The sequence below is a fragment of the Pavona decussata genome, unplaced genomic scaffold (genome assembly GCF_977016875.1).
Source record: "Pavona decussata unplaced genomic scaffold, jaPavDecu1.1 SCAFFOLD_46, whole genome shotgun sequence".
Lineage (NCBI taxonomy): Eukaryota > Metazoa > Cnidaria > Anthozoa > Scleractinia > Agariciidae > Pavona > Pavona decussata.
Window position 1 is genome coordinate 401,128 of NW_028145468.1, and position 11,373 is coordinate 412,500.

At 37.8% G+C, this 11,373-nt stretch overlaps 1 protein-coding gene across 1 annotated transcript in view; it reads right to left on the reverse strand.

The window, feature by feature from the left end:
* Positions 1-105: 105 nt before the first annotated feature.
* The window catches only part of LOC146482317 (sorting nexin-6-like), a 12,739-nt gene continuing 1,471 nt past the window's right edge, over positions 106-11,373 (reverse strand). The window contains exons 5-15 of the mRNA XM_085107197.1: positions 9,670-9,736; positions 8,933-8,987; positions 8,054-8,177; positions 7,764-7,859; positions 6,701-6,756; positions 6,351-6,489; positions 5,247-5,456; positions 4,137-4,200; positions 3,587-3,636; positions 3,286-3,321; positions 106-1,907 (exon numbers count right to left, since the gene is read on the reverse strand). Of these exons, the coding sequence (XP_084963323.1) occupies positions 1,857-1,907; positions 3,286-3,321; positions 3,587-3,636; positions 4,137-4,200; positions 5,247-5,456; positions 6,351-6,489; positions 6,701-6,756; positions 7,764-7,859; positions 8,054-8,177; positions 8,933-8,987; positions 9,670-9,736 (948 nt within the window). The 3' untranslated portion in view covers positions 106-1,856. The remainder of the gene's footprint in view (positions 1,908-3,285; positions 3,322-3,586; positions 3,637-4,136; positions 4,201-5,246; positions 5,457-6,350; positions 6,490-6,700; positions 6,757-7,763; positions 7,860-8,053; positions 8,178-8,932; positions 8,988-9,669; positions 9,737-11,373) is intronic.

The window sequence follows — 11,373 nt, forward strand, 5'->3', positions numbered from 1 at the left end:
ATTTAATCGTTTGTCTCACGAATGTGTAGGATAGGTGTGGATCTTGAGCTGGTCTTTATCAGGCGATGATGTCGACTGGCTGTATATCAACATAATTAGCAACAGTTGCTTTTAAGATATTTATTCGTCCTGTGGAAAAACATCTTTACCATCGCATTTCTTGCGAGCACACGCTAACCTAATACACAACTAATCACAGACAATTCCAAATTCTCATCGCTGCGGTTTTTCCCCCTTTTGCTATGTCACTGATGGCAAAACTTGTTGAACTCTCTGAGGATTAAACTGTGGTTGTAAAACCAGAAAGACAAATGGTGTTCTATCGAAAATATCCAAATATATAGCTAATGTGGACCATACCTTCGCGATAGGCGAATTACAAGTGGTCCTTAACATATGGCGGTTCTTTCAAAATATCAAATGGAAACACCTGTTGTTTTCATGCGACACACCTCCTTACCAACCCCCTAGCCGAATTCAGTCTTACCTATTTTCGTTTACCCTTAATATCTCTGAAAGATTTCAGTTAGCTTGTCATGTTATGCCACTACGAAACAACCAGAGGACTTAGTTAAATCTTGGACATGGCATCCTGACCAAAAATACTTCTTACTCCACGTAAAAATTATAACCGACTAAATTGGTGAAATGCGCTTTACCAGTTTGCCACCAAATTCACTGCTACACAAATTTTAAGACTGTAAAGCTGGGCCAAAATGTTCAAAGCACGATTAAGCTAGCCTTAGGATTTGATTCCGGTTTAATTTTTAACGACTTAATATTTCCCCAAAGAGTTTGCCCTGCGGTTTTCATTTTACCCTTAGATTAAAATTGGATTCTAAAAAAATATTTTCAACGGGCGAGATGAAAACTTACGTTGAACCATGGATTAGAGTTAATCGGCTTTTGAACAAATGTGCGCTGCAATACATATCTACACGTCTTATCCGCAAAGAGACGTATGATTTGACGCAAGAAGAAAATGCAATCTAAAACATGAATTCCAAAAAAGTCAAAGCCACTACTAGCCGGCTTCCTTTTTACTATAACAGCATGAAGTTGGGACGTCATAATTACAGGAAATATTCTTCAACATCAACGAATTTGAACTTGGATTAGTTCTCAAAGGCCTGTTAAAAATTCTTCCAAAGTTTTAGGTCTTGAAGGGAGAGGGTTGTCATTTATCAGGGTAATAAAAATTCCCGACTTTTTACTGACTACAAATCAATAGGCCATTCCGAGTTGCTTTGAACCTCGCTATGAAAGCGAGGCTTTGAGCAGAGCTTTAGATATGAAAATTAGTTTTGTTTGCCTGTGAATGAAAACTCATTTTCCTGATAAAAACTATAAACGAAGCTTCCCTTTCGTAACTCGAAAATGGTCTATTTTCACCAACCATCTGACACAAATGCTTTTGCAACAAAGTTGGCGACGAAGCTGCAGAAAAAAATTCGCTTACAAACAGTTTTTGACACGACATTACATTTGCGATCAAGGAAACTCTTTTGCAAACCTTGTGGTTTGACAAAAATAAAATTCTCTGACGTTTCACTAATTAAGAATTTTCCTGACTTGATACAAAATTGCCTGACTTTTCCCTGAGCGTGGCAACGCTGAAGAATATTTTCTGTTTGCTTTTACCATTTACAAAGCGCATTAAAAAAGAAAGTATTGCAAGACTTTGACTTCTTTTAAGTTGTGTGGCAATCAATTTGGCACTTTAAAAAAATTGCTTTTCTTGACACTTAATGAAAACTATCTTTAGATTTATGGAGGTATGCATCTTTATGTTTTGGAACAATTTATTACTACAAAACCAAATTGTTTTTAGAATACTCCTAGTTGATGCTAGCTGGCTACAGTTCCTTTAGCTGTGCTAACGTTGTCTTCAGCAGGTTCACGTGTGCCTGAAATAAAGAAAATGACAAATATATGAAAGAGTCGCCACTGTGCAGGGATGGCGCAGTGGCAAAGAGCCTCGCCTCCCACCAATGGCCCGGGTTCGATTCCCGGACTCGGCGTCATATGTGGGTTGTTGGTTCTCGTCCTTTCTCTCAAAGGTTTATCTCCAGGTACTCCGGTTTTCCCCTCTGCTTAAAAACCAACATTTCTAAATTCCAATTCGACCTGGAAAGTGTCGCCAATCAGTGCTCTGCGCCACATACATTGACACTTACAGAAAGTGATTTTTATTATTTATTTTTTTTTAATGCTTGTTAGACAGGGCTGTTCATAAGCCTTGTTTCAGGCAAGGTTGCACAGGTCGCCCACACAGTAAACCCAACACAAAAGTGGCCCACTCACCCAGAGCTTAATTCACAGTATGTGGTTTGTCCTGAAGCTAAATAGGAGTACACTTTCATTTCTAATGCAGGTTTACAATGCACCCTCTGCTCAAGCACTTTGTTCATCAGTATTCATTTAAACACCTGAGCAGGGTCATTGTGGGGCACTAGCCTACAGCAAGAACACAAAGAGGGTGGCAGGGACTACTGGCAGCATCACATCACAGACATTCAAATAAAACATCTAACAAACCAACCATAATAGACCACTGAACATGCTTCTGCTTTTTATAATAATTGACAAGAAAAAAGACAAATAATTCTCGGTTGTAAATCCAAACTAAATAGGAAATTGATTCTGGGTCGGCAAATTACAGGTATGCTTTCAGAAATCTTGAAAGCCCTGTACATAAACTGGAAATGCAACCAAAATATTAGGACGACAAAAGAACATTGCTATTTCATTAAATTGGCCACAGAGCTCTGGGAACATCTTAACAGGAAAAATTGAAATTGAAATAATTTAGACTTGATGGCAATTCAGTGATGCAATAGGAATCATACACTCATAACCCAGTGCAAATCATCATTATTGCCACAATTGACAGAACAGGAATAAATGACAAATGCGCAATCCTGGGGGGGGGGGGGGGGGTGGGGACTCCCATATGACAGGGGTTATCATCATACTTCTTCGGGATAAAATTGATGGTTTGGTACCCCTTAGGCTGCTAAAATGTAAAATGTCTTCTATCAGAGGTATGGTGGTACCTTTTAGGGTATTGACGCTAAAAATTTGCGAGGAAGTAAATGTCAGTCAACTGATTTGGTACCTCCTAGGGGGGAAAAATTGTTCAGACCATGCCTGAAAAACAGGATTCTGGTACCTTTTAGAGGTTCTTTTCAAAATTTCCAACGATCAGCCCTGTCAACTTTTATATGGAAGCCCCCCCCCCCCCCCCCCCACTGAGTGCGCAATTTGATTGACAATTATAGTTACCTTTGCATGTTTGAGTTCCAACTCTGCTCGCTCAGTCTAAAATGAAATAGTCTTGGTTAGCAAGAGTCGCACCCACATACAGTGTACAAGTACAGTGCATTTAACTAAATGCCTAGCTACAAGGTAGCCCTTCCGTCTCACTCTGTCACTTTGAAGACTAGGTTGATAGAAGAATGGGACACTCTGCACAGGCTACCATACTTAAGAACATGGTGACTTAGCACAGGCTGTACAACTGTTTAGTAAATGTTGGGGGCAGCTGTGCAGAGGCTAACCTTTTTGTAACCCGTTTTGCACTTACCAAGTTCTTTCTAAACTGCTGGACTCTTCTTGTTTTGAAGTCTGTTAGTTCTGTACAACACAAAGCAAATAATCCCATTAGATAAAACTCAATAAGCTTCATCTGCCTCACCCCTCCCCAAACTTCTGTTGCTTGGAATTTAAGCCCCTAACTCCATCTCTATTAAGCACACCATGGATACACTACACCAGCTGAGACTGTAGATCCCCGCAAATTCAAAATCAATTAACTCGAACTCCCAGTGCAACCCACAGCCCATTAAAAGTTATGTTTTATCAAGTTGTGTTACTAAAAAATTTTGAAATTGTTAATTTTGTTGAAAAATTTGTGTGTTAGGGATAAGACCTTCCCCTCTCCCACCTAACAAGATCCCTCCCTAACAGATTTTTTTTCAGAACACTGAAATGAAATAATAATAAAGCTTTAACATTTACAGATTGGTTGGTCCACAGGGCAAACCAAAACACTCTGAAATACTTTTTTGTGGGCATAGGCCTACTATTAAAACTAAAAAGATAAAGAAAGTAAGAAGCAAGGAAAAATTGTTCACCTTGTTTAGCTACTTCTGAAATGTGTTCAAATTTTTCACTGGCTGTTTGCTGGGCTGTTTCTGCCTAAAGTGAGAAGGATGCAAAAGAAAACAGAAACATCAATGATATTCTTTGATTGTCACATATTAAAGGAACACGTGCTGGAAACAGCAGGCTCAGACAATAAAGAGGTAACTTAGAATTATGTCCACAGCAAATGACAGAAATGACCATGTGACCATTTTAACTCCATATTTGCTGCTAGTTGTTTCAGTTTGTCAGTAAAATTCTAATCAGTAATTTTGCATTAGCATCAAAAGTCAGAATCATTTTGCACTATTCCCATCTATGTACTATCTTGTTTCAAGAAAACATAAAAGCAAATCTCACGTCTGCCGTTCCCTGTAAATGTGACTTTAAATCTTTCTAAGGTCAGAGAAAAGTTAGAATTAAAATTTAATAGTGCCCACACACTGCAGGTGCAAAAAAAATGACCAGTCAACCAAAATTATTGCATTTACGGTATTCACTTCTGAACTGATCACATTCATAAGTACCAGTAAATGCACGAGGCCAAAATTTTAATGCATACTTCAAACTTTTTACAAGTTTGCAACAAGAGCAATTTGTAAAAACTTTGAAAATAAAACTGAAAGTACAGTAAATCTTTAATTCTACATGTACATGTACAAGGGGCTCATAATCATGTGTAAAACATCTGCAATCTGAAAACATGAATAATTTATTCCACCCGTCAAAGTAGTGTGCTACAAGATACATCAACATTACTGAGCATTATTTTTATCATTCAACAGATTGTAACACTGCCCAAATACATGTATGGTTATGGTGTACTGAATATTCATTGTTGGTAGTCAACAGATACCCTGCAATGTAAACAGTTTTGTGTGTCGGGAAGAAAAATGGCAAAACATAGATTGCTTCCAGCTTTTCGGCAATGAAATTGTGCTTTGTTATCAATGTGTTGAATAATAAAACAACTATCCTGATCAATCTTGTGGAATATCTCCTGATCAGTCTTAGCCAACTCAGCCTACGGCCTCACTGGCGAAGAATCAGGCGATATTCCATTTGACTTCCCAGGATTATTTATTATTAAATATACTTACTGCAGCCACTTCTTTTCCTTTTACTCTAGCCTTGTCCAGAGCTTTATTAGCATTTTCATAGTCAGCTAAACATCTCGCCCTACGATAAAGCAAGTTCTTGGCAGCTTCTGTGTCTCGCACATAATATCTCAGCAAGTCAGAGGTTTTGAGGTCTTGGTCAGAGGCGACACGCCCTTCCAGTTTACGAGCTTTCTCAAAGTACTCAGACATCTGAAATAAATACACAACGTGGTCTCATATAATTTGATTTCTTCAGTGTACTTATAAATGCAGTATATTCAAGCACAGCAGAATTAATAATGCATACATGTACAAGGTTATCCAATACTGTCAAACTGTCACTATTCAGGCTCAAGGGTCTAATGTCAGATAGATAGCAATGGAAGGACATCTGTGGCTCGTACGACCGCAAACCCAGTCAGCATGACAGATGGTAGTATACAATTGAAGTGTCACATAGTCAGGGTTGGTTTTATTGTTTGCTATTTAGGGACCTTCCGGGAGTTCTGCAAGTCAGCAAAAGGCTTAAATTCTGTAACTCCACACTGGAGTGGGGGTACTTCTCAAAATTTTCATGGTGAGGAGCAAGGTTGTGTAGCTTGCCACATGAAACCCTTATGCAGTTTCAGACCAAAGTTCGTGATTTTTTGCTCACCCATTTTCAGACCAAAATAACAATGCAATTTTCACTACAAATTAACATTTACTTATTAATGAAAGCAATAGAGGATAAATTATATGTTCAGTGATGCTTTCTTTAAGGCTCGCAACAAGAAGTGATGATGCCATATGGCGTGAAAATTACATCATGATTGCCAAATGGCTGCCTGCTTGGATTTCTGGATTTTTCAAAACTTTAGGAAAGCACCAAAATTGAACAAGGCATAACACTATTATCAGCTACAATATAAAAGTTACTGTAAGAAAAGTAATATTTTCTTAGTTTTATAAAGGGAATTTCCATTTTCTGAAAAAAAAAAAAAAAAAGCCTGTCAAAGATTGGTTCCCATGGTAACATCAAAATCAATGAACTGAAATTTCATCTGTCTCTTCCGTTGTACTACTTAGTTTTGTAAATGTGGGTCAAGGAGGTCGACAAAATACCTTATTCAGGAAACGATCTATGTCCATGTATTCACTGGTTCCCATCTGTGAGATGCAGCTGGAGATCCTAATAAATGAATCAGCAGAGCTCTTGTGGCTTTTGGTCATGCGATCGGCCTGACGTGTGGCATCCTTTAACCTGGAGATTTATTATCGATACAAATGAAATTTTACAAAGATGCACATTGCACCAATGCTGCTAAAAGAGATCCTTCCTTCCAGTCAAGAAAGAGACTGATTCTCAATGTTTAATTGCCACATGCATACAGATCTTTACACTGATCCTTGATGCCTTAATGCACACTAAAAATCTAAGACAGAGACAAATGAAATCCCACAAACAAACTTACTTCATGTTATAATCCACTAAAAACTTTTTCTCAGTCTCGTAAAACTCATCAACATCCTAAAAAAATGAAACAACAGATGAAGCTTCAATATCAAATTAATTAACACTAAAACCTTTTCAAGGATGTCTACAGTAGGACCATTTTCCATTTATGTGAAGAAAAATGCAACAAATTGCGCCATAACAAGCCATACAATCTTAAGGAAACATTTGTAGTTTTGATTATTTCTAGTCTCCCTCGCAGCCGTTTTTAGTGTCGTCACGCAACGCTCCTCCCCACTAACGGCTGCTAAACTTCGAACCACATTCCTTTCCCGTTGTTGACCAATCACAACTTCGCTCCCATATCCTGAAGCCAGTCGCCCCAAAACCACTTGTCCAATCAAAGCTCGCGTTTTATTCGGTGACCACGTGGGGCCGACAGAACAAATCAAGATGTGTTAAAAAATGTTGACGGGCCAACGCGACTCCTGCAGTTCGCAAAGAGATTTCTAATAAAGCCTTCAACGATGCCTTAGCTCTGCTTAATGATTTTCATCTTGCTCATGAAGGGAAAAACTCAAATATACTGAATGGAGGTTTTCTTAATTATCATTCGTTTAGCAGCCGTTAGTGGGGAAGAGCGTTGCGTGACGACACTAAAAATGGCTGCGAGGGAGACTAGATTATTTCAGGTCAACCTACAACTTAAAATTAAAACGAATGACAGACTCAAATTACTAGTCTTTGGATATTATTATTATTATTTTTTATTATTCTTCCTTGACTATAGCACTCAGTAGAACTACAAAGAAATATCCATCACTAAACAGTGAGCTGTACAAACTGCAATTATGTGTCGACTCATTTATTTAATCTGCAAAGTTGTTATCCTTTTTGCAGCATTGACAGAATATTGCCATTGTTAACGAGTATGTTACTTAAATTACAAATTATAAATTAAAATAAATACTAACAATGCCAAACAGTACACTTCCTCTTCGTGAGCTTAACTCTAAGATGTTTCCAGGCTTCTCACACCAAAGCATAGATTGCAGGGACAAGGGTTTCATGTTAATAATTACCTTTTGTCCAGAGAGGAGGACTTCATCAACTCCCTTTGCAAGACCCTTGAAAAGACCACCAAGCCTTTCCTTCTTGTTCTTGCCCCGCACATTGAGCTAGATGAAAAGAAGACTGATTTTAAATCTATTATTTACAAAAGTGTTGTCCATTTGAAATACTAAGCTTGAATTTATTTTGTGAACAATCAGGATTTTAATGACATTACGTCTAAAAACATACCCACATACTTAACAATGATGCTTCAAATACAAGTAACAAACACATGAAATTACTAAATCTCCCAACACACCTCTCCTTTAAACTCCAAAAACACATTAAAGTTGCTGTCTTTCCTCAGGGTGGGGTGCGCAGCTAAGCGCGTCAGGAACACTTCATGCATGGCTACTGTCTTCTTGAAAGTAGCAAGATACTCTCTGCAAGAAAAAAAAAATACATTATTTTGTAGGTCTACCACTGAACAACCACACACCCAAACTTAGTAACCTAAGTGCTACAGCTGTATGTTACACTTTTTTCCAACTTTGCTTGCAATTTTGGTGTGTAACATGGGCCCTGAAAAGAACATTTATCTCAATACTTTTGTTGCCACAATCATTCCAAGAAGTAGACTTCAATTCTGCTTCACGCAATGTTGACTGCAACAAAACAGTGACTTAAAGCAAGACATGTTCACAAGTAAGATCAGCATCCATATTAGTGTTCATAGATGAACAACAACAACAACAACAAAATATGACTAATTTATAGACTGACATTCACGGCAAATTGTTCAGAACCCAATTAAGTTAGCCCGGGTTAATGTAAACAACTAATGTTCAACTACAAATCAATTAAGATTCTTCCAAAAGAATTTTGCCACTTGATTTTAACTTAGACTTTTTTTACCATTCAATTAAAATTAGCTTTTAAAACATTTCTAATGAGTAAGATAAAATCTGTTGTCAATTTTTAACCAGGGATTGGTGTTAACTGGGTTTCAAACAACTGAACTCAGTTCCCTTGGGGACCTTTCCCCTCCGCCCCTTTTGAGGTACATACATATGAAATTAAACAAGTCCTCTGGAGGCTTTCACAGGATTCTAAAGCAACATTCTTGTCCTTCCAGTTCTTGTTTAATTTTTCAACCTGTACTAACTAATTTTATTCCATTCACAAGCAACATTCTTACGCTTCCAGTTCTTGTTTCATTTTCTGGAACTCCTCCTTTGTCATGGTATTTTCACCTGTGATAAGCAAGGTAATAATTATTATTATAAAAAATAAAAATGTGAAACACTTTTAAAAGATACAAGCAATGTTAAAACATGAAACCACAACTTTTGTACCAACTTTCACAAGGGAGTGCAGGCATTGTGCTATTAATAATGATTTAAGTGTGCATCCTTTACCAAAGATACACCAAGAGTTTTGAAGTTCTATGACAAGTGGGATCAAATGTCTATTTCGCGAAAATGTTATGCCTACTGCGCGCCACATCAACCTTGAACCTTAGACTTCTGACTTGCCTGTCTGTAGACTCTAAATGCTACAAAGTACACAAGAAGAGAAATCGTGGATATTTTGGTTAACTACGGTACATTTCATTGAATGGTTGAAGTTTTCAAAAGTCAAGGTAATGTTTCTTCATGCCAACGCCTGAGATAATCTTACACCAGTCACTAACTCCATCTTACGCTGCTTCACGCCAAAGACCACAACCACCCGCCAGTGTACCGAGCAATGTGGAAACCAACACCAAAGATCTTTGGTGTAACCTACATAAAATGCAGCCTGTGAGCTAGCGTCGTTGTAGTATTTTGTGCTGAACTCCTAGGACAAGAAACTTTACTCAACATCATATTTTACTTATTCAAATGATTACTCAAGTAGGTAAAATTATGGTAATCATGACACATAACTTCTAACCTTCACCAAGTTTTTGCAGTTTTTCACGGGATACATCAAAATCTGGTTTGGGTGGAGCAGGAGGAATCTACAGGTGACAAATCAAGCATTATAATTAAATTTGCTTATTTGCTTAAAATATGATTGCATTAACATTGGGGAAAACAGTTAACCTAAAGTTTTGCACATCTGTTGCATTTCCAAATTGCTTCCTCATATCATTGTTTAATCAAATTTAATTTAATGGCATTCAATCACATATCAGAGCAAATCAGATGTTTGATTGCATAACATCTTAGTCAACAAAATCAATCAAACCCAATAATATGAGATTCCTGTTAATTATGTTTTCTTTAAAAAAAAGAGTACCTAGATGACAATAGTGCAGAATAATTCCAGCCCCTGATGCTAATGCAAAACTACTCAATTTTACTGAGAAAATTAAAAAAGCGAGCAGTAAATGTAGGATAAACATGTTAATGTGGTCATTTCTGCCATTCACCATTTGTCATAAACATACTGCAACTGTAAGTCTCTCCAATGAGTCTGCTCATTTTGCTAGTTTCTCCATCCACTGCCGAGCCAAATATGCCACTATATGCATAGACCCAAGACTTAATGTCAAATTTGTTACTCCTCATTATATACAGTGTATATACAATGAACAGTGTAAAAGTCGCATTTTGATCGGTGTAGCAGAGATTGTGATTAGAGTACAGACTCATGACTGACATCATCGTGTGGTGTGACCAGTGAACGTGACCAGAGTCTGGAGTTCAGCCAGAGTGACTGGTCAACAAAGTTTTGCAAACTGTTTTGGTGAGTACCAGACAAACGAAGGCAAATTGTTCTCAGGAGTGCAAAACCGTCCAATGAAAAATTGGATAAAGACCGTTTGTTGCAAGTGACCTCAACAAGGTTTAACAAGATGCCTGCTATACTCGCATTACGCGTGATGCTGGGGCTGACTCATTTATTCCAACTGTATCTTTTGCCGATTGATAAAACTATCCTTGCTAATGGAATAGTTTGAGTCACGACAATCGCGTTACGTTGTTTCCCTTGTGTTACGCGACTCAGACTATCACCGGAAATTTTAGCAAATTCCATAACGATAACGTAAGCTTATCAATGACCTCTTTTCAGTCTCGCGTCGTGGTCTAAACTGTCAAACAAAGCACGATTCCTTCGCCAGGAACTCACCAATTTCCACCGTTTTAAATGTCGGGTGCTTCTTAGAAGTTATTCTTTCGATTTACCGCTTCAAAATGGTGAAATTTCCGTTTGAAAACGGCACACTTGAGTCCACAACATGTTAAAACAATATGGCGCGACAATTTAATCCGTCTTTAATAAATATATCAAATGATGCATTGACGTCACACAGGTAGGGGTGAGTGGGTCCCCTCCCTCGCGATATAAGCGACAAGAATGGATTTTGATTGGCCTGCTTCTGTTGAAGACAATCAGAACAATACATGCCGAGTAGGAGAGGGGAGGGTTTATGAATAAATTAATGTACAGATTTGTAGCTACGAGGAAGGAAAAAACAAAACAAAAAAACAAAAAATAAATCGACCCGTTTTTAGACACGGTATGCCCCTTCAGGGCATCCTGCGTAAAAAGCTGGAACTTTGTTGTGATGTGAAAAGGAAGGAAATATTTGTCCAAATATGTTGCAAATGACATGCTGTATTATGTGGGGTCAGAAATTCCTAAAATAAA